Source organism: Hyaena hyaena, unplaced genomic scaffold, assembly GCF_003009895.1.
Source record: "Hyaena hyaena isolate Hyena2069 unplaced genomic scaffold, ASM300989v1 scaffold_98, whole genome shotgun sequence".
In the NCBI taxonomy this organism is placed as follows: Eukaryota; Metazoa; Chordata; class Mammalia; order Carnivora; family Hyaenidae; genus Hyaena; species Hyaena hyaena.
The window spans coordinates 2,340,469-2,366,041 of record NW_024080730.1 but is presented as its reverse complement, the minus strand read 5'-3'; the positions used below and the strand labels follow the sequence as shown (position 1 = coordinate 2,366,041).

The window sequence follows — 25,573 nt, the reverse complement described above, 5'->3', positions numbered from 1 at the left end:
CCTCGTAGCTGAAGCCTGGGGTGCCGGAGACCCGCTCCAGCCAGTCCAGGGGTCCCTGAAGGATGGACGGTGTTGGCGACAGAGAGTGAGAGCCCCGAGAATCTTTCTGATCCCCAGGCAGGCAACTCTGCACTGTTGGGTTTGGTGTCTTTATTTAAAGGTCCAACGACAACATGAGATCAGAAGAAGGAATTTTTACAATGGAAAACTCTTTGTGATAAGATGCCTTGAAAAGTGTACAAGAACAGGTTTTTCCGAAGTATTCTTGCAAAACGACCCCAATCATAGTGAGGTTGAGTAAATCTTACAACTACAGAAATAACAGGGTGTTCTTAGTGAAAAACAGGATGACATACATATTTGTTCTAAGTTAACGCTGAGATTAGGACACAGGTTACGTTGTATATCGACAGGCTAGGAGGCATTCTGTCTGGCTCACAGAGGATGGATGTTTTTGAGCTGGTTAATCAGTTGTTTGTGGAAGCCTTTTTGACTTGATGCTGAATGTGTAAACACCATGGAGTCCCTAAATGTGTCGGCCTTTGTTTTTGGGTTTTGTTTTAGCTGCTCTTATCTATCCTCATCCCAGCCGCCAGTGTAAGGGAGGGTGTTTGTGGAAAGTAGGCCTTAGGGAAGGGACTGCCGTACATCACCAGCTGGAAAAGGTCTAAGTATTAAGCTCTGCCCTTACTGTTCCTTAACTCTAAATTAGGCTCTTTGTCTCGGGGCCAGGCTCAATTGTGAATCTTGCGTTCTTAACCCCCTTTATTATCTAAGTCTTGGATCTGCAAGGCCCGTAGGTAGGGCCTTTTGACAATCATCCACAGAGCTTTCATCTAAAATCTCTTTTGAAGAGACAGGAATATGCTTTTTCTTATGGGGAATCTGTGTGGGGAATATTGGTCTGATCTGGAATACTGTGAGGCCTGGTCAGAACCCGCAGGCTCATTTCCAACAAGAGCCAGTAGTAGCGGAAGGAGATACCAGGTTCCGCTTCTCGTGGCCGGAGCTGTGCACACTCTGCCATTTCCTCGCTTTGGGCTGGTGCGGCCCCAGCACTGGGGTGACTCAAATGGCCCATGATGGTTTTCTGTTCAGGCCACAGCACAGAAGCCTCGCCCCCAGGTCGTGTGGCTTTGGCTCAATGAGTCCCCACTGAGGACTGACTGGCATCTGGTCCTTGGTGACAGTTCATGCGGTTGGTACACGTGTGAGTTTCGCCAGTGTCTTAACGTCGCCCGTGACTGAAGAAACCGAGGCGGCTCTTTAACGGAAGCAGATCTGATGGCACGTCTCCCGCTGGGGTCCTGCCTTCCCTCCCGCTGGCGGATGCAGTGTGATGGCCACCTTCACGCGAGCATGTGCTGCTCCGAGTCACGCTCGCCGGCTGGTTCCGAACGCAGAGCAGAGTCGTGTGTTGGAGAGGAGCCTGCCACGTGACTCACACGGAAACACGGACACGACCCTAGAGGATGTGGAGAGCTGCCATTTCTAAGGACACTCAGGGGTGTGGCTGCTGATGGAGGGTGGTTCTTGAGAAGGGGTGGGGCAGGGGAGCAGGGGGAGGAGGGTGGAGAGGCTGGGGCGGTAGTGTGGAGTTGGTGTGGGAGGGCTCAGGTGCGAGGGGGCCCGGCTGCCCCTCTGGCCACGCGGCCGGGCACAGAACCAGGCGCAGGCGGGGGCAGATGCCAGGTCTGTGTGTGGTGGGCAGGGTGGTGCCTGACCCCTGATGCCCATGACCTCACGCCTGGGACCCGTGCACTCTCACTAGCATGGCAGGCGTGGCCCCCGGGCAGCTGACTCTGGGTGGCACCAGGGACCCGGCCTGTGGGCAGGAAGCCAGTTCTGGATGTGTGGAGTCTGGATGGAGCGGGTCAGATGCAGGAGGAAGTCAGGGAATAATCAAGACAAGCATCAAAGCCCCCAAAGTTGAGCAGCACCACCAAGTACACACTGACCCTGGCAGCCTGGGACCTCGTGGGTGCAGCTGGGGGGGGGGGGCGGCGCAGGCCACTGGGGAGGAAGATGCGGCGGAGGAATGCGGAAAGGGGACGGGTGAGGGTCTGCCTCAACCCTGCCCCCATGCAGGAGTCCGGACGGGCCTGGAGGGGTGAGTGACAGAGCCCCACGCACCGGGCGGCCACGGTGAGGGCGGAGGGGAGGTGGAGAATGGCGTGAAAATCTGTGGGAGTGAGACGGGGGGGGGGGGTGTGTGGATGGACCCTTTGTTCCAGGAAACACTTCACCACACTCCCTCCTGCGGGCCTGAAATCTCCCAGGAAGCACAACACTTGGGCCCTTTCCATCTTTCCCGGGACAGAAAGAACCAGGCGCAAAATGTGGCTCTAACTTTACTTTTCAAGTGAGCCACGTTACTGGCGTACCTTTACCGAAAGCTTACGTTTCATCAAAACAAAAATTGCAACTAAAAGGAATGGAACGTGGATTGTGTTTTTTTGTGAAGCAGCCACGAGAAAATCCTGTCTCAGTATCGTGGCCGCTCCCTGTCAGAGGGCATGGCTCTGATCAGATGGCAGTCAGATCAGTCCCCACAGCGGCTACCACAGACCCAGAGTCCCTTCCACCCCGAAGCAGTGTCCCGGGGGGGCGGGGAGGGATGTGCAGATGGGAGGCTGAGAAGACACCCCAGGACCAGGGGCCACAGGCTGGGCTCAGTGCGGGGAGGTCACAAGGACCAGAAAGCCCGCTGACAAACCTCTGGGGCTCCGGGTGAAAGGTCACTGCTGACATTTACGGTGGAGCAGGCGGCGACGACGCGTTTGGGCAAAGCACCTGATGTTTACCTAGTGGCCCCTTCCAAGGGCGGCGCCAGGGGGCAGAGCCAGGGCCTGACCCGGCTCCGACTGCAAAGCCCCCCTGCTTCCCGGCTCTCTGGGGCCTCTCCCGCCTCACGGCCCCGGGCACACCCGTTAACTGTGTCCGGCGGAAGACGAAAAAACACAGAAAATGTGGAAAATACACAAAGTCTAAATATCATCCCCAAAACCATGGTCTCAAGCGCTGGCCGCGTATCTTCCCATTTTCGGTGCCCCTACGAGCCCCCCACACTCCTCCTTCCGCCTGGCGAGGCGGGGGCACCGCGCTGGCGTTGACCACTGGCGTGTGGACCGGTGCCTCGGTCTGGCGTTGAGCCACCATCTCCCGGGGGCAGCGTCTCGTGCCGTTCACGCCCCACCAGGCCCCGGGCTCAGCCCCCGCGGCACCCGGTCGGGTCCTGGGAAGCAAACGGCCCCGCGGAGCAGGATGGAGACTCTTCTCACCCAGCACCGTTCCTGAGTCTCGAGGCCAGATCGGCCCTGGGGAGGGGGTCAGGGGAGGGGGCTCCAGAGCCCGTGCTTCTCCCCCGCCACGGGGACAGGAGTGCGGGGGGTACCCGGGTGCCGCCCCACACACAGGCCTGAGAGACGGTGCGGGAGGCACAGGTTGTCAAGGCCCCTGTCAGCACCCCTGGTGTGGAGGGGGGGCTCCTCCCAGGGGTGAGAGGCATCAGGGGGCACAGGGCGGATGTCAGGGTGTCTGGCATGTGCATATTTCAGCAGCTCACGTCTTCAGCTTTGAGGGAATGGAAGACCCTGTGAAGTCTGCCTCTGTTCTAGAAAAAAGGACACATCTTCTGGAAAACCTACCGCCCAAAGCTACTCATTAGCCAAGCCGCTGACATTTACTGGTCCGTTACCCGCAGAACTGGCTGTGACACAGGCTGAAAGAGGCGGGTGCGCTGGCATGTGGGCACACGCAGGCCCCAGACCGGCTTGGCCCCTTGGCAGCGCCCGAACTTGTGAACTGGTTCACGCCCGTGCTCCCGGCCAGGTGTCGGTGGTCTATGAGCGGGCCACCTCACTCTTGTCTCCTGCTCCGGCCCCGGCCGCCAGCACAGTGCCCGACACCACGGGGTTCCCACTGAAGGCTGCTCCGTAGCTTAGCGTGATGACGGGGCCCAGATCTCAGCGGCCTGAGGTCAGGGTGGCACGGAAGGACATCATGTGTGGCTTTCTCAAGGTCATGGCCGGAGGGCCTGAACAAGGGGCAGCCACTCGGCTTAGAGACAGCACTCCCCTTGTTAGCGGCTCCTGGGGCCGTTATGAAGTCAGGCTGCCCCATTCGCGGTTCAGCCTCAGAGAAGCTGCAAGGGAGGTGGAAATTGACCGTGGCGGCACTTTCGAGAACACGAGAAATGAAATCATCATATATCGGAATGGAAAATTCTCTGTATTGTGGAGCTTTTCCCCATCAAGGCACAGGCTTTAATAGGATGACTTGAAAGCAGGAAGAGACCACTTCTTAAAATTACAGCACCCAGCTCCCTTACTAAGTCGGCTATCAGAACAGTGATTTTGATACAAAATAACAAGCTGTGGCATCAGAGAAGTCGTAATACTGCTAAGAACTAACATTTGTAGAGCAAGGACTCTGCCCCCATCACCTCTGAGCACTTAACGGTGTCACTTCTGGCCATCCTCGTAAACCTTACCGTCCCTTAACACACGAAAAGGCCACGAGCCCACAGGTTTCCTCACGCCACCATCCCTGGTAACAGGTCTACACCGCCGGCCTCAAAGCCTCTGGCTAGCTCTGGGAGCAGCAGAAAGACCCCCTGGTCGCATGCGGACTCTGGAGCCGACAGCCCTGGCTCCACACCCTGCCCTCCCACGGCTGCTGACCGTGGCTACTGGCCTCAGCCCTGTCTCCCCACCCGGATGCTGACGACAGTGATTTTCATGTCCCTTCTGTGTGCTGGACGTGGATCCAAAACTTCCTCCCACAGGGCCTCATTTAATGGGACAACAGACTCTCCCTCTCCGGGGCGACCCGAGGAATGAGTGAGAGCATCTGTACGCGCCCAGAGCCCCGCCTGGCACAGAGCGTGGGCACACCGGATGCCAGCTGCGATGGAGCCACCGTGCTGGGGTTCCCCGTCCCGGCTCACGGCCACGTCTCCACGGCACTGGCATGCGGAAGGCACTTGGTCAACCTTGGTGGGGAACCAAAGTTCAGGCTGTGCAGATGCCCTCGGGTCCCCCCCGGAGAAGAGCCGCTGGGTCACCAGGGGACCCCCGAGGAGGGCCTATCTGAGTCCCGTGACATCAGGGACACGGTGCTGGTGCTGGTGCTGCCGCCTCCACTGCTCTCGCTGTCGAGGCGCCGGGCCTGCTGCTCGTCCTCGATGAAGTCGGCCACCAGGTTCAGCTGACAGGCCCTGAGCGCCCTCACCAGGTGGGACACGGACGTGTCTTCCTTGTGGCTGTTTTTCCAGACCCGCAGCGACTCCCTCACCTGCTCGGTCAGGTTGCGGGGGTACTTCTCCTCGATGGCATCGATCTTGGCGTCAGACACGTGCAGCTGGCGGGCCAGCCTTCTCCAGTCCTTCCCCACGTGGTCACATATGATGTCAAACGCCGCGCACAGCTCTGGGGAAGAACAAGATGATTTAGCAGAGGCCCAGCGGGGGGCCCTTTAGAAGACAGGGAGTCCTCCACTCTCAGCGGTGGCGCAAGTGCTGGGTACACCCTCCAGTGCAGGCTGACGGCGCCCAGCAGTGGGGGGGCCGGGGGAGCGTCCCAAGGCGGCCTCCAATCCTGTGCCACTCGGGAGGTGTGGCCTGTCGAAGACCTGCTGGCGTGGGCGGGGAGGAGGGGGGAGTGTGGTGAGCTAACCGCTCCGGGACAGGGGAAACTGAGGGAGAGCCTGCAGTGGGTTGAATGGTGGCCCCCAGGTTGTATCAAGTCCCCAGAACCATGAACGGTGATCTACTCAGAAAAGGCTCCTTGCAGATGGGATTAAGTTAGGGATGTTGGGAGGAGGTCACCCCGGGCCCCAAAGCCAGTGACATGAATCCTGGGAAGCACACAGGAAGGGAGCCACGAGACCACGGCGGCAGCCACTGGAAACATGTGGCCATAAGCCAAAGAACGAACGCCTGGAGCCGCCAGAAGGCGGAGAAGGACCTGGTCTTCGAGCCTCTGGGCCCCGACGGCACCTCGATTCCTGACCCCTGGCTCCAGAGCTGGGAGGGAGTCCGCTCCGCACTCCTGCCTCAAGGCCCCAAGTAGTGGTCGGTTGTATGGCGGCCCAGGGGCACAAAGACAGCCCAGTTCTTATTCTGGAAGCTGCCCAGACTAACCAGCAGTCTTTGGTTCTCAGCTACCCTGTTCTCATCTGCTGAAAAGTCACTATTGAGAGCAGCAAGAGGGGCCACTACAGGCCAGAAGCTGCTTCAGGAAAGGGGGGTGAGCAGAGGAAGGACAAAGTGCTGCTCAGAGGGCCCTGCGAGCATGTGTTTAGCTACGAGCCTTCGTGATGCCGGCAGCCCATGGACCGCCTCTTCCGGCCCCGGGAGGTGGGCACTCGTGGTGCTGAAACCAATGCAGAGACGAGGAAACTGAGGCACAGGGAAGCGGGGTGGTTTTCCCAAGGTCCTACAGCTAGACAGTAGCACAGCCAGACAGTAACACCCTGACGGCCTTGGGCCAGGGTCCATTCTGTCATTAGGCTCTGCTGTGTTCCGTGAAGGGGTCAGAGTCACCTCTCCTCAAGCTGCCCGCACCCGTTCCCGTCTAGTGCACTCTCCTGCGACATACAAACACGGACGCACGTAAATCCACAAAATTATCGTCCGTACCTTGTGGGCTGCTTCTTATTTTTTAAATTTTGTTAACCTTTTTTTATTTATTATTGAGAGACAGAGCATGAGAAGGGGAGGCACAGAGAGAGGGGGAGACACAGAATCTGAAGCAGGCTCCAGGTTCTGAGCTGTCAGCACAGAGTCCGGTGCGGGGCTCAAACTCACAAACCGCAAGATCATGACCCGAGCTGAAGTTGGACGCTTAGCCGACTGAGCCCCCCAGGCATGTGGGCTGCTCTTTAAACGTATCATGTTAACAATCTTCTCGTCAACTGAATGTCCTTGGAAACAGAGTTCTTCTGTTTGCAAAGCAATGAGTGTGTGTATGGGTGTGTGTGCATGTGCAGGTATGAAAGCTGTGCTGTCTCCATCTGCACCAATAAGCATGAGTCTTTTAAAAAATTTTTAAAATTTATTTATTTTGAAAGAGAGAGCATGCAGTGGAGGGGCAGAGAGAGAGAATTCCAAGCAGGCTCCGCCAGTGCGGGGCCCGAACCCACAAACCATGAGATCACGACCTGAGCCAAAATCAAGAGCCAGATGCTCAACGGACTGAGCCCCCCGGTGCCCCAAGCACGAGTCCTTATGGAGTAGTGCCTGCGGTGTTAGATTTCTATCCTTTCTGATGCCACGCCACAGCTTCAAGCCCATGAGGGGTGTCGGCAAAGCACTCCTCCCCTCCCCCTCCCAGGGGCTCTGAGAACACCGGGTGTGGCTGAGAAGCCCTGCTCTACCCAGGTCTCGTTTTTCCCCCTGGAAGCCCTTTTGAGCCCCAGGGGAGGGCGAAGAGAGAGGGGGTGGCTGACCACAGGGAAGGAAGCCACACAGAATGGACCTGGTCAGAGAGGCGGCTGGGGAGAACCCCACCCGCGCACCCCAGGCTGCCTCGGTTCAGTCCCTGGTACGTAAGGGCAGTGCGTCTCAGGCAAGTCACTTAACACGTCCCAGCCACAGTCCTCAGGCTTGGACGACAGGAATGAGCCCAGACAGCAGTCCCTAACTGCTGGGTTACTGCCAACACGTCAAGCGTCGGAAGCACGAAGCCCCTGCGTTAAGAGCCGTTTTCAGCGCCGTGCTCGCGCTGCGGTCCAGGGAGCAGCCGGGGCATTCCCAGAGGCAGAACGAAACCAAAAGCAGCAGCGCAGGGTCCCCGAGCCCCCGCCCCCCGCGCCCCCCCCCCCCCCCCCCCCCCCCCCCCGCCACTCCTCTCTACCCAGAGGTGAGCAACACCCTTCCCTTTGGAGCGACGTCCACGGAAGCCGGAAGGATCCGGGCGTGAGTTCGTGGTTTGCAACCCAGACGGAGTGCGTTAACCTTGAGGAGCCTGGGCCCCGCCGTCTGCGCGCTGGGCAGTTCCCCGCCCCCCAGGCCCCGCGCCCACCTCGCTCCTCCGCCGAGGCCTCGGCCGCCGCGCCCGCCTCGAAGCGGTCCAGGCGCGCCAGCAGGTCCTGGCGCCGCAGGGAGGCGAGCAGCTCGCGCAGCAGCCCGGTGCGCTCGCGGTCCAGCTCGTTCTGCTCGAGCAGCACGGTGAAGAGGTCGAGGCCGCACTGCACGCGCTCCAGCTTCCTCTTGCCCACCCGGCCCTGGCACAGGAACTTGAGCTCGGTCAGCTCGCTGTTCGACAGCCCGGCCGACACCGAGTGCAGCAGCACCAGGAACGGGTCCATGGCGGCGGGCCCCGCTCCGCCCCCGGCCCTGTCGGCGGCCCCTGGGGCGCCCGCTGTCCCCGCCCGTCCCCGGGTCCCCGACTTTCCCCTTCAGCGCCCAGCGCCGCAGGCCCCACCGCCGGAAGTCCGCGCCAGAGTCCGCCTTTCCAAATCTCGCGAGAACTCCGGGACCCACGCATGCGCCCCGGGACCCACAGTAGCCGTTTCCGCCCGGAAGGCGCCCGGCCGCCGCCAGGGGGCACCCCTGGAGACCGGCGGCGTCGGCCCGGGCGCGCCTGTGCGCCTGCGCGCCGCGGACCCTCGCCCGCCCGGTGGGCTCTGGGAGGCGGGCGGGGGCGCCAGGCCGGCGTCCTGGGCAGCGTTGCCCCGCGGACGCCGGTGGTAAGCGCACTCGTCGTCACCAGTCGTGAGAGTGAAGTCGGAGCTCCCTGGGCACCTCGTTGGAAAAAGACTGTGCAGAGGTTTATTGGGGCGCTAACATTTGATTTCGTTAATATTTGATTTTTGAAATTATAGTCACTTATGCTTTTTAATGTTTTGAGTGTTTGCCGAAAGCCCACTGTGTGCCAGGCAGTAGGTGCTGGGGACACATCTGGGAGCAGAGAGAAGTGCCCGCCCGCCTGCAGTGCAGCCCTTAGCGCCCAGGCTTGCAGCGCGCAGGAGGAAGGCGGTGGGGTGAGGCGATGGGGGTGCGGGGGTGCAGACGCGGGTGCCGGGCGGGGGGGGCGGGAGAGTGCGGGCGGGGGCGCGTGAAAGCGGGTTCTGGGAACAGCTGGGGCCGGTGGGCCTGGGGCAGCGCGGGGGGTGTAGGGGTGCCGGAGGGGAGAGGGGAGGGCGGATTCCGAGGGGCCTCCAGGGCCAGGTGCGGGCCAGGCTTTACTGCCCCGGAGATGGGAGTCGCTGCAGTGTGCGAGCAGAGGAGGCGCGCCATCCGAGTTGCCTTAGCAAAATAAAATAAAGGTGGGGGATGCTTGAGTGGCTCAGTCGGTTAACAATCCAACCCTTGATTTCTTTTTTTTTTTTAATATCTATTTAATTTTGAGAGAGAGAGAGAGAGAGAGAGAGCGAGCGAGCTGGGAAGGGGCAGAGAGAAAAGGAGACACGGAATCCGAAGCAGCTCCAGGCTCCCGGCTGTCAGCACAGAGCCCGATGTGGCGCTTGAACTCACAAACCATGAGATCATGACCTGAGCCCCCCAGGCGCCCCTCCAACCCTTGATTTCGACTCAGGTCATGATCTCAGCTTTAGTGGGATCGAGCCCCCTGGGGCTCTGCGCTGATGGAGAGGAACCTGCTTGGGATTCTCTTTCTCTCTGCCCTCCCCTGGCTCTCTCTCTCTCTCCCCAAGTAAATTTGCATAAATAAATAAACATATATATTTAATTGAGAGAATTCACAACCCATATAACTCACCTGTTTAAAGAGTACACTTTAGTATAGTCATTAGGTTGTGCAAACCCCACCATTGGCTAATTTTAGGACATTTTCATGACTCCCAGGAGAAACCTGCTACCCATTCATTAGTAACCACTTCCTTTCCCTCCTCCTCCCCCCAACCCCTGATAACCACTACTTCATTTTCTGCCTCTTTGGTTTTGACTATTCTGGACATTTCATAGGAATGGCACCACACCCTAGGTGGCCTTTTCTGTCTGCTTTCTTTCACTGCACAAAGTGTTTTCCAGGTTCATCCATGTTCCAGCAGGTGCTTCATTCCTTTTTAATGGCTCAATAGTCCATTGTGTGGATAGACCACATTTACGTGTCCAGTCATCATGGACATTTCGATTCTTTCCACTGTTAAAAACCAAATTCAACTGAGTAAAATGGAAGATCTAATTGGCTTTATGCAACAATTCGTGAGCCAGGCAGCATTCTGTGTAGCAAGTGGACAGGAGTTTGGGGAGATGAGTATAAAAACAGAAGGCTTTTGTAGGTAGAGGGATAAGAAAAAAGTTTTTTGTTTGTTTTTTGAGAGAGAGAGAGAGCGTGCGGAGAGGAGAGGCAGAAGGAGAGGTTGAGAGAGCATCTCAGGCAGGCACCATGTTCAGCGTGGAGCCTGACTCCGGGCTCCATCTTGTGACCCTTGGATCATGACCTGAGCCGAAATGAAGACTCGGACACCCAACTGCCTGAGCCCCCCTTGAGCCAATTCTTAGAATAAGTCTTGTCTTGTACAGGGTACTATGTACCTTACTGGTTCTGTTTCTCTGGGGAGCCCTGACTGGTATAGGACTTTGAGCACATGCGAGATGAGGTCACCTGTGTGAAGAGAGCAGACAGCATAGAGGGTCAGAGTGCCCAGCTGTGTGGGGGAAGTGGAGGAGCCCGTGGCGCCCCTCAAGGCAGGATGTGAACCAAGGAGGGGCAGATGACGCCCCTGCCTGCGAGCCCTGCTGGGGTTTCTTTGTTCCTTACACGTCCCGGGTCTCCTGATTCACCACGTAGCTGGCTTCTTGCTCTGCACCTTTTACCCGTCTCTCCCACCAGAATGCGAGGCAGGGACTCCAAGCGCCCAGAACTCTGGCTGGAGCTAACAGGTGCTCACAAGATGTTACTGAGTGAATCTCACATAAGGGGTGGTTAATTTGAATCTCCCTTGACACAGCTAGACCCATCCCTGACCCACTGCCTCACAGTCTGAAGCTCGTCTGTTTGCTCTCCTTACGTGGTCTTTCATACAGCAAAAGATTCCACTTTTATCTAATTTTCCTTTTATGGATTATGCTTTTGGTATCACGGCTAAGAGCCCTTTGCCTACCTCTGGGTCCCAAAGATTTCTCCTATGTATTTTTTTCTGAAAGTGTTAAAGTTTTCTGTGTCACTCGGTGATCCATTTTGGGTTGCTTTTTGTACGAAGTGTGAGGTTTAGGCTGCTTTATTGTGCTTTGCCTGTAGGTGTGTAACCTGTTGGAAAGCCATGCTCGTCCCTGTTGGATTGCTTTTGCCAAAAACTCCGCTGAGCACGTTTGTTTCCCTTCTGTTGTCTCTGTTCTGCTCCATTGATCTATGATTCTACCCCCACCAAGAACACCCTTTTTGATACTGTATAGGAAATCTTAATTTTGTGTAGAGCAATTCCTCTGACTTTACTGTCCTTTATTCTAGGTTCTGACGTGTCTTTCCATATCAGTTCAAAAATAAGCTTGTCTCTGGCCAGAAAACTTGCTGGGATTTTTAAACAGGAATTGCATTAAATCCATAGGTCAGTTTGGGGAGAATTAGCATCTTTTACCATATTGAATCTTCCAATCCATGAACATGGTATGTCTCTCCATTTATTTAGGTTTTCTTGGATTTCTTTCTCTCTTTTTTTAAATGTTTTATTTATTTCTGAGAGAGAGAGGCAGCGTGAGCAGGGGAGGGTCAGAGAGAGAGGGAGACAAGAATCTGAAGCAGGTTCCAGGCTCCGAGCTGTCAGCACAGAGCTCGACGTGGGGCCTGAACCCACGAACCATGAGATCATGACCTGAGCCAAAGTCGGACGCTCAACTGGCTGAGCTGCCCAGGCGCCCCTAGATTTTCTTTCTTTCACCAGTGTGTGCACATGTGCGTGCACGCGCGCGCGCACACACACACACACTCATAGAAAAGTCAGGAGGAAATGCTCACGACAACCACAGTCCTCATTTCTGTGAAGACCAGTAGGGCCCGTGGTCCTCGCTGGGGTTGGGGCTCCCTTCCTCCGCTGCCCACCGCGCGTGCCTTCCCTCTGCGCCCAGCGAGCACCCGCGGCCTGTGCTTCCTAGCCTGGTGCGGCGGCCCCACACCTCCTTCCTGGAGGGCCATTGCGAGTCCTCCCCGGGCTGGGTGGACTTAATCCCGGGGGGGGGGGGTGCTCCTGAGAGGCGCCCCGCGGGCTCCGCTGTGTCCGCACCCACTCTTCCTTCAGGCAGCAGAGCATAAGGTCGTGGGGACGGGACACAAACAAGTTGCCGGTGGGTCACTAGGGGTAGTAGTGAGGGGGCCCCCGCCCTTTCCAGGCCTTGATTCCTGGGCCCGTGAGTCCTGGCCGGGGGGCACACAGCACCCTGTGTTGGACGCTGACTCAGAGCACGTTCGGCCTTCGGGAGAGCCCTGTCCCAGCCCCGGCGGGCACGGCCGCCTCCCTGGGGCTGTCACGGAGCCGTCAGAAGGCCGTGCCGCTGTCCTGTCGTGGCAGCTGCTACCGTTGGTGGGGACCGCGGTGAGGCCGGTGAGTTCCGGGAGCGCGACCCGTGGCCACGGCCCGTTTGCCGTGAGCGAGTTTCTGGGTCAGAGCTCTGGTGGCAGACGCCACGATGGCGGGTGAGGCGTCCTGGAAGTCCACGATGACGTTTGGCGGGAGTCCCGTGTGCACAGAAGGCGGGTCTGTATCCCGAATGAGTGTCTGTTGCAGGAAGGGCGGCCCTGCCCTCTCCGGGCCGGAGGCTGTCCCGCGCGGGCCCCTGCCTGCAGCTGGCCGGCCGATCGCCCCGGGAACGGTGCGCGGGAGGGCTCCGCGTGGGTCTCGGCCGCTGGCAGACAGGACGCGCACTGGTGGCCACAGCCGGCGGCCTTGGCGCGGGAAGTCCACGACCACCTCCGTCTCTGCCAGCGGGGCCCCTTTGTTCCCGGCCCGGTGGGCGGCGGCAGGGCTGGCCGGGGGAGGGGCTGAGGGCGCCCACAGAACGGGCCGCCCTGCCCCCCGACTGTGGAAGTCCTCTGCCGAGCTCCCGCCTTGGGGGCCGTTCCCACGGGCCGCACACACGACCGCTTTGCCTGCCGCGGGCCTCCTCCCCGAGTTCCCTTGTCGTCAGTCGCCCAGTCGTGGTCCTTCCGAGTCCCTGACCGTCCAGCAGACCGGCCGCCGCCCGCGGGTCAGTGTGTGGCCTCACGTCCGGCCTCCTCCTCCCGAGCAGAGAGCACGACCAGGTGCGCTGCCCACGGCCCCGCGCCCAGCGGGGTGTCCCTCCCCCCGTCCTTCAGGGATGTCCCAGCGCGGGGCTGCAGGGGCGCCCGTGCAGGGGGCAGAACCGTGTGTAAACCCGGCCCCGGGGCTCCTCTCCCCCCGCCGGCTGATCGCAGGGGACGCCCGCGAGGCCACGGGTGTACATGGATGTACAGGTAGCTTTTTGGGCCCCTGACTCCAATTCGTTTGGGCTTATATCTAGAAGTGCATCTGCTGGGTCACATGGTAATTGTTTTTAAGTTCCTAAGAACCGTTTTCCGTGGTGGCTGCACCATCTTACATGCCTACCAGCAGTGCCTCAGGGTTCGTCCTCTGCACAGCTGTTGTGGGATAATAGCCGTCCTGCTGGGTGTGAGGAGGGATCTCCCTGGGGTTTTAATTTGCATTTCCCTGATGACTGGTGACACTGAGCATCTTTCCGTGTGCCACTGGCCCTGCATCTGTCTCCTCTTGAGAAATGTCTGTTCCAGTCCTTGGCCCATTTTTCACTGGGTTGCTTGTGTTTTTGTTATTCAGTTTAAGGGGATTCTTTATATATTCTGGAAATGAATCCCTTATCAGAAATACGATTTGCAGGGCACCTGGGCCACGCAGTTGGTTGAGTGTTCAACTCTTGATCTCAGCTCTGGCCATGATCTCATGGCTTGTGAATCTGAGCCTTGCATTGGGCTCTACGCTGGTGGTGCAGAGCTGCGTGGGATTCTGTCTTTCCTCTTCTCCCCCCCCCCCCCCCCCCCCCTCCCAACTTGTGCTCATTCTCTCTCTCAAAATAAATAACTTAAAAAATGAGAAAATGAAAAAAAATACAATTTGCAAATGTTTTCTCCCATTTTTAAGTGGATGTTTTGTGGATTGTGTTCTTTTTTTAAAAAATGTTTATTTTTGAAGGAGACAGAGACAGAGCGTGAGTGGGGGAGGGGCAGAGAGAGAGGGAGACAGAATCCGAAGCAGCTCCAGGCTCTGAGCTGTCAGCACAGAGCCCGATGTGGGGCTTGAACTCACGAGCTGTGAGATCATGAGCTGAGCCGAAGTCGGACACTCCACCGACTGAGCCCCCCAGGTGCCCCTGGACTGTGTTCTTTGGTACGTGAAAGTTTTAAATTTTGACCAAGTCCACTTTATGTATTTGTCTCACTTAGCATTGTGTCTTTTTTTAAAAAAAAAGACAGAGCGTGTTTGCTGGTTTCATGGATGCAAACTTGTCTTGGGGAGGACGCTGAGCAGAAAAATTTCCTTTCTCTTCTCCTTGTATTATTTTGGTTTCCCCTGGGTACCTTTCTTCTGTTTGTTTTGGTCTCTCTCAGTTATGTGGAAGCCTTTCCTCAAACATCCCGGGATGCTGTCTTTGCTTGGGGGGAAAGTTAGTCTTTCCCAAAGAAAAAAATCCCTTCCTGACAGGAAGGGGGAATGTGGTGGCTGAAGAATGGCCCCTACAATGTCCACATTCTAATTCCCAGACCCGTGAATACGTTAGCATGCATGGCAGACACAGAATATGTGGCAGTAGGTGTGATAAAGACTCAGGTTTCGAGATGGGGACGTAACTCTGGATTTTCCTGGGGACCTAGTCCTTGAAGATGGTGGAAGGGGTCGAGCCCTGAGGACACCCTGATTTTAGCCCAGTGAGGCTGTGTCAGACGTTTCACCCATGGAACTATAAGATAATACATTTGTGGTGGTGTTTTTTTAAAAAATATAATTTATTGTCAAGTTGGCGAACATACAGCGTGTGCAGCGTGCTCTTGGCTTCGGGGGTAGGTTCCCATGATTCATAGCTTCCATACAACACCCAGTGCTCATCCTAACAAGTGCCCCCCCTGCGTGCCCATCACCCATTTTCCTCTCCCTCCACCCTCCCATCCACCCTCGGTTTGTTCTCTGTATTTAAGAGTCTCTTATGAATGCCTCCCTCCCTTTCTGTTTAAAACTATTTTCTCCCCTTCCCTTCCCCTATGGTCTCCTGTTAAGTTTCTCAAATTCCACATACGAGTGAAAGCATATGATATCTGTCTTTGACTTATTTCATTCAGCATAATACCCTCCAGTTCCACCCACATTGCTGCAAACGGCCAGATTTCATTCTTTCTCATTGCCTAGTAGTGCTCCATTGTATATGTAAACCACATCTTCTTTATCCATCGATCACTTGATGGACACGTGGGCTCTTTCCATAATTTGGCTATTGTTGAAAGTGCTGCTGTAAACGTTGGGGTACACGTGCCCCTATGAATCAGCACTCCTGGATCCCTCAGGTAAATTCCTACTAGTGCTATTGCTGGGTCGTAGGGTAATTCTATTTTTTTTTTTTTTTGAGGAACCTCCACACTGTTGTCCAGAGCAGCTGCACCAATTTGCATTCCCACCAGCAGTGCGAGAGGGTGCCCGTTTCTCCGCATTCTCGCCAGCATCTGTTGTTTCCTAGGTTGTTAATTTTAGCCACTCTGACCCCTGTGAGGTCGTATCTCGGTGTAGTTTTGATTTGCAGCTCCCTGATGATGAGTGATGTTGAGCATCTTTTCAAGTGTAGGTTGGCCATCTGGACGTCTTCTTTGGAAAAGCATCTGTTCATGGCTCTGCCCATTTCTTCACTGGATTGTTTGTTTTTTGAGTGTGGACTTTGATAAGTTCTTTACAGATTTTGGATACCAACCCTTTATCTGACATGTCATTTGCAAATGTCTTCTCCCATTCTGTCGGTTGCCTTTTACTTTTGTTGGTTGTTTCATTTGCTGTGCATAAGCTTTTTATCTTGATGAGGTCCCAATAGTTTATGTTTGCTTTAGTTTCCCTTGCCTTCAGAGACACGTCAAGTAAGAAGTTGCTGTGGCTGAGGTCAAAGAGGTTGTTGCCTGCTTTCTCCTCTAGGGTTTTGGTGGTTTCCTGTCTCACATTTAGGTCTTTCATCCATTTTGAACTTATTTTTGTGGATGGTATAAGAAAGCGGTCTAGTTTCATTCTTCTGCATGTCGCTGTCCAGTTCTCCCAGCACCATTTGCTAAAGAGACTGTCTTTTTTTTCTCTTGGATACTCTTTCCTGCTTTGTCAGAGATTAGTTTGCCATACGTTTGTGGGTCCAATTCCGGGTTCTCTATCCCATTCCTTTGGTCTGTGTGTCTGTTTTTGTGCCAATACCATACTGTCTTGATGATGACGGCTTTGTAGTAGAGGCTAAAGTCTGGGATGGTGATGCCTCCCGTTTTGGTTTTCTTTTTCAACATTACTTTGGCTACTTGGGGTCTTTTGTGGTTCCATACAAATTTTAGGATTGTTTGTTCTAGCTTTGAGAAGAATGCTGGCGCAATTCTGATTGGGATTGCACTGCATGTGTAGATGGCTTTGGGTGGTATTGACATTTGAACAGTATTTGTTCTTCCAATCCATAAGCATGGAATATTTTTCTACTTCTTTGTGTCTTCTTCAGTTTCTTTCATAAGATTTCTATAGTTTTCAGCATACAGATCTTTTACATCTTTGGTTAGGATTACTTCTAGGTATTTTATGGTTCTTGGTGCAGTTGTGAATGGGACTGATTTCTTTCCCCCTGAGATCAGGAACACGACAGGGATGTCCACTCTCACCGCTGCTGTTTTACAGAGAGCTGGAAGTCCTCGCATCAGCCGTCAGACAACAAAATGAAATAAAAGGCATCCAGGTTGGCGCAGAAGTCAGTCTTTCATTTTTTGCAGATGACATGATACTCCACATGGAAAACCCAAAAGACTCCACCAAAAAGCTGCTAGAACTGATCTATGAATTCAGCAAAGTCATGGGATGTAAAATCAACGTACAGAAATCGGTTGCACCTCGATACACCAATAATGAAGCAACAGAAAAAGAAATCAAGGAATTGATTACATTTGTGTTGCGTTAAGCCATTACGTTGGTGATCATTTAATAATTTTAAATTGTTAAAATTTAATAACTTTAAATAATTTTGCCATCCCCAGTGCAGCCCCCACAGGCAGCCAGCAGAGGGCAGCAGCCACCATCAGCTGAACCAGGCAAGCCTCTCCGGGACTGGAAGCCGGGTCGCGGGTCAGGGCCACTCACCGCTGGTGAAGAGGGGTGAGCAGGAGGGAGCATCCTGGCTACAGGCGTGTGTGTTTTCTGCAGAAGGTGGCTGACTGCACATGTAAGCTGTACGGTTCTCCGTACGTCATACTTCGGGCTAGGGGTGGGGGGCGAAGAGAGTGGGGGGTGAGCATGGAACACAGCAGATCAGTTACTCAGCAGAGTGGAGGGAATCAGACCTCAGCATCCACAAGATGCTGCCTTTTCCGCAGACGTGCATCCCTGGCGGGCTTCTGGCAGGAGCAGCAGACAGCAGCGCGTCTGAGCAAACGAGGCTAAATCCCCCGCTGGTCCAGGTCAGTGTCTCGGGTGCCACACACTCTGCGGCCACGAGCTGTGTGAGTGAGCAGTGAGTGGGCTACTTGCCGTGGATGGACCTGTGGGCCAGAAGGCACCACACCCCCCTCACCTCCTCCACCAATGCCTTGACTCCAAGGTCCACTCTGCTCAAAGGCAGAAGCCCCGTTGTCAGTCTCTTACCGTCCCCATCCACCCATCCATGCACCCAGACATCCATCACTCCGTCTCACCATCCCCTCTGTGCGTCCACCCGTCCACGCACGCGTCCTTATCCACCCCTCCTCCGCCCATCCGTCCATCCATCCAACCTTCCATTTAATGACCCATCGTGCACTGCTCATCCATCCGTCCATCTATCCATCCAGATGTGCATCCCTCTAAACAACCATCCGTGTACCTATCCATCTACCTATGTCCATCCATCCATCCACCCACTCATCCATCCAGCCAGCCAGCCAGCCAGCCATCCTTCATCCATCCATCCACCCACTTAACCTTCCATAATCCAATCACTCATCCATCCGGCCACCCTTCCAACATCCATCATCTGTCCATCCATCTATCCGTCCATCTACCCACTTAACCACCCATCATCCACCCACTCATCCGTCCATCCGTCCATCCCTGCATCCCCCCCTCCCTCACTCATTTATTTATTCAGCACTTTCTGGCACCTCTCTGTGCCTGGCACCGTCCCGCTCCTCCCTACTGGTCTGTTTTCTGGCGAGAGCTAGCACTTTCCTGTGCTGAGGCTCTTACAAAACTTGGACAAGTAAATGAGTGTTGCCTGAGTGGGGGGCACACACCATCTGTGGTGGTGGCTTATTTTAAGGGGCACACAAATGACTCCTGGGACCTGTACATGAATGTGTGTGGGGGTGGGGACGTGGGTGCCCCTGAGTAGGGGCTCCGATTCCGGCCTTGGGGTGGGGACACCCCTGTGCCCAGCACACACCTGGCCACGCCCTGTGCCAGGGAGTCTCATGGCTGGTCTGGGATCCCAGGACTGGGGCCTGGCCCCGGCGACCCTCGGGACCCGCGTCCCAGCTGCCCCCTCGCCAGCGGGCAGGCACACGGGGGAGGGCGGGCGGGAGGGGGCTGTGGGAGACTGCAGGGTGCACGCACTGTCTGAATCACAACAGCCGCCACGGCCCCGGTCACGTGGGAGAAGATGACAGACTGCAGAACGGGGCTGTGTTGTCAGACGGCTTGGGAGCTTTCGGGAGAACGTGCAGATCTGGGCTTTTACGTAGATTTACTTGGTTTTTACGTGTTAAGTCAACTAAAAAATAAGCAAGTGGTGAACTTGCCAAACAGATGTCCTGGGCTCACGGCGGCCTCCGGGGCTCACGGCGGCCTCCCGGGCTGGCTGCAGCTCACGGTGGCCTCCCCCTGGCGAGGGAGGCACAATCCCCAAGGCAGATGCCAGCATGAGTGCCCGCCCCGCCCCAACCTCAGGCCTGCGCGGCCCTGGCCCATCACTGCCCTCCTGGGGGCGGGCAGGACACCCCTCCAGGACCCGTAGCAGACGGCACTCAGCGTTGGGGGCCACAGGGCCTGGGTTCCCAGCATGGCTGTGTTGCTGGTTTGCTGTGTGACTGCAGTGGAGCCCCAACCCTCTCTGGGCCCCATCTGTTCCTGTCCGAGGTGACAGTGACCCCGCGGCTGGGGTCCTTCTGTGGCCAGACGGGTCTTTGTGGCATCATCTCTTGGATTTTCTCCCCCACCTCTTCCATCTGCATCCAAACCCCACCAGCGCCCTCCTGAATCTCAGCAGCACCGCTCCCTGGCTTCCCATCCCACTGCAGTTTTCCCCTGACAAATGCAGTGACCTCAAAATGTGAATCGGATCCCACCTCTGGGCTGGTTAACACCACCCAGCCCCTGCTGTGACATCTGCCACCAAGCCCCAGGTCCTCAGGTCTCCTGGGAGCCCTGTGACAGTCGGCTCTGGCCATCTCGTACCCTGTCTCTTGCCCTCCCCCGCCCCTCCCCTCCAGCCAGCTGTCCGCACGCCGCTGCCTCGGGGCCTTTGCACTGCCCTTCTGCTGCCTGAACGGCCTGCTGGCTCCTTGTTGCTCAGGCCTCCAGGGGCCTCCCTGACCAACCTTGTCACACCCTGTGCTACTTCATCAGCGCCTCTTTCTTCTGCTAAAACTGTCTGGCTCGGGGGTCTGTCTCCTGGGTAAGCACCTCACACCTTCTGCCGGAAGTCACAGCCTGAGGCGAGGATGGGTCTGCTCTGTCCACACAGCCTGGACGCTGCATGGACGAACGTCTACAAGGTCTGGGTGCTTATCTCGGCTGAGCTGCTAGGAGCCCCGTGGCCTGGAGCAAGTCACCTCCCCACTCGGAGGCCGTTTGTTTCTTCATTTGACAAGTGGGGCCGTCATGGGCTTCCTGGAGGTCCCTGCGATGCTGACCCTGCACGCTGCCTTCACGTCTGGACTAAGGAAGTGGTTCCAAAGCTTTAGAAGGACGTTCAGGGCCCTGTGAGCTTGGGCTTTGCTGTTTTCTCAGTGATGCAGAATGCGGGCACTAGGGGGCGCCCGAAGCCCTCCCTGGTCCCCAGGCCTGCGGAGGTGGAAGGAAGGTCCCCCAGCCACCAGGGCGGTGCGGCTTTGCCGGCGTTGGGTGCGAAAAATACCTTTCAGGAAGTGGTTGTGTTTCTAGGTGGTAGTTTTAAAACGTGTTCCCATGGGCCCCAAGGAAAACACCGGCAATTCTAGGTGGGTCCCCAGGAGGGCGGGGGACGTTTTAGGTCCCTGGAATCCTCAGAGCTATCGTGTTGGGTTGGAGGGACCAGGGGGGACCTTGAGGATCGTGGAAGAGGGTGTTGGGAAGGTGTGACCCCAACTCCCTCCCAGCATGAACCAGGGACCCGCGTGCCTGCGCCAGCACACGTGTGCACACAGCCCACCCACACATCAACACGTGTGTACGTGTGGCGCAGGCAGACGCAAGCACATACAAAACCACACACGTGCACACACACTCTTACCGAGCAAGGAGGTCCCAGGAACGTCTAGAACGAGCCCCGTGTCCAGCACCAGAGGGACCAGATGCCTGTGAATCCACATCCCTCCCAAGTTTGCGGCTCGACCCGGGGGCCCTGGGTGGGGGCCGCATGGACAGCGCTCACCGGAAGGATGTGGTTGTGTGTCCAAATTTATTTAGTCGAATGAACGTTTGGCCACGGTCCTCTGCGGATTTGCGTACATGCTCTTTGTAAAAAAAAAAAGGTTTCCATGAAAGGATTTTGGGTAATCACCTAATTTTTAATACAATGTTTATATACAAAAACCCCATTTCAGGCTCACTGTACAAGAGAAAACAAGCATCAGACTGTAAGGTTTAGCAAGTAACGGAAATCTACGGCACCTGCGGACTTCGGTCAGTTGGCGACTTGAGGGAAAGACACTGTACCAACCACGTTAGGACAAACACCGTTACATTCTCTTCCCTTTCTTTGCTGAGACATCCCCTCTGTTTCTCTTGGTGCTCGAGAAACTTCAGGTAATCGGTTAGGATAATGGCTGCAAATTTAGAGCACTCATGGCATCTAGGATTTTACAAGCATTAAAGCGATAAGTGTCTGACAGTAACATTCCTGTAAGTAAAAATATAGAGAAGTGTTACCAAAATAGAAGCCTTTATTAATAAAAATCTTTGGTAGTAACAGTATTTGAAATTCTTCTCAATGGTATTTGGTTAACTAATGAAACAAACTCCTTCCACCTCTGAGCTACAGGAAAAAACCCTCACGTCCACCAGAGAATTGATTTATTAAAAACCTAATAAATATCCTAAATCTGCAAATGTTTTTCTGATGCCTTAAGACTCCTTGAAACCCGAAGCTGCCTTTAGGAAGGCCCTCAAGGTCGTCTCTCTCTGCTCTGTTCTTGCCAACCCGGTTTTCTTTCCTTTGTTTTCTGTCCCACCCAGAGGACAGACCATTTTGAGGCCGCTCACAGGGCCGGAGCAGGTGTGCGGCTGATGGGGGGGTGCCCCTGGAGGTGTGGGTCACCTGCTAACCGGGGCACCGGAGCCCTGTTAGGTGCTAAGCTCGCAGGCACCTCGTTCTGGCCAGAGCGACTTGGTGTCTGGACCGAAAACAGAAGACGAAAAGCCGTCTGACTTTTCCGACCCAGAGGCAGGGACGCCTTCTGGGAATGGCGTCAGCCTCAGTTTTCCACTCTGCCTCCAGTACTGCACGGCGCCTGCCCGACGCTCTGGGACGTCTTTTTGCATCTCTCTCTAAAGGCATCAGGCGGCTTGGGAAAGACGCTCTCTGGAGGCCTCTGCTCGCGTTCCGCCGCCAAGCAGGTCTCGGTCCCCGAGAAGTGTTTCTGCGAAGCGCCCGCACTCCCGCGTGCTACCGCCCTGTCCCCAGCGACTGCTTTGATCATCCTTGAATACTACAGATAAAAACATTCCCTGCGTTATGGTTTTGTGCAAAAATGAGGAGAAAAAACAACAACAGAAGAAAGACAGGAAGATGGTGGTCTTCCAGGAGCCACGGGGCCCGGCGGGGGGCTCGCGCGTCGGCCTCCGGGCGCTACGGGGCGCCCGCGGGGAACTCGGGGCTGCCCGGGCCGGCTCTGGGGCCGTGGCTGGTGGGGGGCTCCTGCTTCTTCCGGTCCTTCTCCATCCACGTGTCCAGCAGCTGCTGCTTGCCTTGCTCCTCCCTCATGAACAGCTCCACCATGAGGACCTTCTCCTTGTGCACCTGCTGGCTGGTGTCCTTCGGGATGTCCGGGATAACCCAGTCCACAAAGTCGCTCATGAACATGACCAGGTTCTGCAAGGACAGTCGGTGTGCGGGGGGTGGGAGGGGGGCCGCTGTCCCCACCTGCACCCGCCCTGTCACGCCCAGCCCATGATCTCAGGCACATACTTCGGGCTCCCCGGGCCTGTTTCCCGCAAGGTATAAATGCAGCAGGAAACCGGCCGGTGGGCCGTCCGGAAACGGTGGCCAACGCCTATGAAGGATCTGAGCTCAGCAAACAGCCAGTTTCTGAGCAATTGGGAATCCCGGGGCCGGGGAGCTTAAGTGGTTTGATTGGTCAGGCATCGCCACATATAACATGCGCCGGGCTTTGGTGGGGGGCCGGGGGGGCGGCACGTAAAACAGAAATAGCACAGAAGCAGCCGGAACGTGGTCTCTGCTGGGCCCACAGCCCCTTCCTCACCCTGCAGGGCCTCCAGGGCGACCTCAGAAGTCCACGCCCTCCCCGGGGAAAGCGTCTGGTGGGTCACGGCTTTTACGGAAACACCAAAATCTGTTTTTAAAACTTCTGTCCAGTGGCCCTTTGTCAGCGCGTCTGGCTGAGTCAGACACCTTGTGGGCCGTGCGGGTGCCCCTGCCCTGCTCGCCTTTCCTGGCTGGGGCTCACCCTGGGAGGCTGCCTCCAGTAACCCAATTGCACAGAACCCTTGTCTCAGGCTCTGCTTCTGGCAGACTGAGCCCCAGACACTTGTCTGTTGCAGAGTGTGCTGGAAAGCTGCCAGGTGAGGCAGCAGCGCCTCGGGCAGGGGGAGGGGCACGTGGGAGGAAGTCCTGCCCAGGGCCATGTGGTGCAGAAAAGGCAGAGCAGGGGCCTGAGCCCAGTTCTTGGGATTCCAGATGCTAGCAGGACACACGTGAAGGGAACCTGGGCCCACGTGGCTAACGATGCTCCCCCATCTCTGAGACCTTAGCGGCTGTAAGTACCAGCCTGGTCCCCAGTCTGGGGTCCTGTCCGCTGGGAATCACTTTGGCCTCAGAGTCAGCCTGTCCCCTCCCCAGAGGTCAGGCGAGGCTGGGCCCCCTGGCTCTCCTCTGGGGTCCAGAGTCAGTGGGGAACCCAGGCCCTCGTGCGTGTCCTCTGGAAACGCCTCCTGGTACACAGACCGCGAAAGACTCAGAGGGGAGACGGTCTCCTTCATTAAAGGGCCCTTACATGGAACTCAGCCTGCCCTCCCCGAAGGGCTCCAAACCCCACTGTCAATGCTGGCCCAGGCCTCCCTGCCTGCCTGGGACCTGTCCCTGAGGGGGCCTGGAGTCACCAGGCCCCTTCTTTGGGGGCCCCGGAGTAAGTTCTCCAGGGCTCCGAAGGCCCCCGTCACCAGCCACCTCCTGCCTTCTGGCGCCTCCTCAGTGCCCAGTTCTCAAACCTTCTGGAAAGGGGACCCCCCGCACCTGGAAGACGATGACGAAGGCCAGCCGGGCTGCCAGCACGGCCCAGAAGTCCTTGGAGATGTCGTACTTGTGCTCCGACCACGGGGGCTCCCGGTAGTCCTTGTACCTGCGGGGGTGGCCGGGCATCAGGGTCGGGTCTTCATGCAGAAACTGGGATTGCGGCCGGCGCCCTACGGCCGCAGGAAGCCTCCACCAGACCCCGACCCCCGCCGGGTGCGCGGCCCTCCCTGCCGGAGAGGCCCCAGACCCCCGCTCACACTCGGGGGAGTCATTCTCCGTGTTAGAGGCTGTGGCCTGGACCCCGAGGGCCGGGCAGGGTCCCAGGGGCTTCATGGAAAACTCAGACACCACGAAGAGGCCCCACAGGCCTGTCCATGAGCTCAGAGAAGTCAGATCTGGACCAGCCGGTCCAGGGGTTCCAAACTTAAAACAATTTTTTTTTAATGTTTATTTTTGAGAAAGGGGTGGGAGGAGCAGAGAGGGAGATACAGAATCCGAAGCAGCTCCAGGCTCTGAGCTGTCAGCACAGAGCCCGACGCGGGGCTCGAACCCACAAACTGTGAGATCATGACCTGAGCCGTCAGATGCTCAACTGACTGAGCCCCCCAGGCGCCCCATGGGGTTCCAGACTTTTAAAGGAGGTGGAACCCTTCTTTCCCAAAGGGATCTCACCGGAGACCCTAGTGGGTCGCACACAGCAGGCACCCCCCCCCACCTCAGCCCAGTGTCCACTGTCCGCCAAACCCCCACTGGGTTCCGTGAAACCCAGGTTTGAAGACCACCTCTCCAGGCTCCCCTCTCTACCGAGAAGCCTGCCGGAAAACCAACCAACACACGTTCTCTGAAAGCAGCCGGGTCTGAGGTCAAATGTGCACTTGGTGCGGACAGCGCCTGCCAGTCAGCTGTCCCCCTGCCTGCCTGTCCCGCGGGACCCAGCGCCCCGGCGCCCCTCCCTCCTCTCTTCCAGTCCAAGCTTCTTGGCTCTTCGCTCCGTATGGACACAGGACACCAGCCCCCCCCACCCCGGGTGACCAGTCGTAGGTGCTGTCCGATGACCCCTGCCTGGGCGGACACCCTTCCCCCAGGTTCCCCGCTGCCAGCCTGTCACCGCCCCCCCCCCCCCCCCCCCGCCCACGCTTCACAGCGCCCCGCCGCCGCTTCACAGCGCCCTGGCCCCGCCCCCGCTTCACAGCGCCCGCCCCGGCCCCGCCCTCCTGTTCTCCAAGGTCCTGAGATGCCCATCGGGCTGAGGGCGACAACGCCGGGTCCTGTCTCCGCCCAGGCCCTCCAAATTCAGGGGATGCTGTTGGCTTTAACGGGGCTGCCCCTGTGCTACGCGTGGCAAAGTCTTCCCCAAAGCCTGGGGGGGGAGGGGGGCAGGGCTGCTGGTGCCCCCGCTGGGACCTTCTGGAGGGCCCGAAGAGGAGGCAGCTAGCTCTGCGGGCACAGCCCTAATCTGCACCCAGAACCAGTGACGTCCCTGCTGTGTGTTCCTGAGCGATGGCTTGGCCTCTCTGGGCCTCTCTGCCGTCGTCTCACTCATGCTAGAAGCACTTACTGAGCAGCTCCTGCGTCCCAGCCCCGTTTCAGGGGTGGGCATTCAGGACCGCACTACGGTCAGGGCTCCTCACCCACGGAGCTTTATTCCCGGGATGGGAGTCTCTGAGGAGCCACTCAGCACTGAGCCGCCAAACCCGGAGATGGGATCGGGCTGGGAACACGCACTTGGGCAGCAGCTGCACGCGAGCGACACAGGACTCGCTCAGCCTGCTCTCTGGTGGG

The 25,573-nt window shown here is 57.0% G+C and overlaps 2 protein-coding genes across 7 annotated transcripts in view; both read right to left on the bottom strand.

Annotated features, from left to right (window-relative positions):
• Positions 1-4,211: 4,211 nt before the first annotated feature.
• Positions 4,212-8,384, bottom strand: FADD (Fas associated via death domain). Its single transcript, XM_039235358.1, has 2 exons — positions 8,025-8,384; positions 4,212-5,429 (listed from the first exon to the last, which is right to left on the bottom strand). Exons 1-2 carry the CDS (start codon positions 8,308-8,310, stop codon positions 5,062-5,064), a joined length of 654 nt encoding a protein of 217 aa, XP_039091289.1. The 5' UTR covers positions 8,311-8,384; the 3' UTR covers positions 4,212-5,061.
• Positions 8,385-21,265: 12,881 nt separating this feature from the next.
• ANO1 (anoctamin 1) overlaps positions 21,266-25,573 on the bottom strand; it is an 80,263-nt gene continuing 75,955 nt past the window's right edge. For all 6 annotated transcript variants that reach the window (XM_039235527.1, XM_039235522.1, XM_039235524.1 and 3 more), the window contains 2 exons: positions 23,792-23,897; positions 21,266-22,411 (listed from right to left, as the gene is read on the bottom strand). In XM_039235527.1, the coding sequence (XP_039091458.1) occupies positions 22,169-22,411; positions 23,792-23,897 (349 nt within the window). In that variant the 3' untranslated portion in view covers positions 21,266-22,168. The remainder of the gene's footprint in view (positions 22,412-23,791; positions 23,898-25,573) is intronic.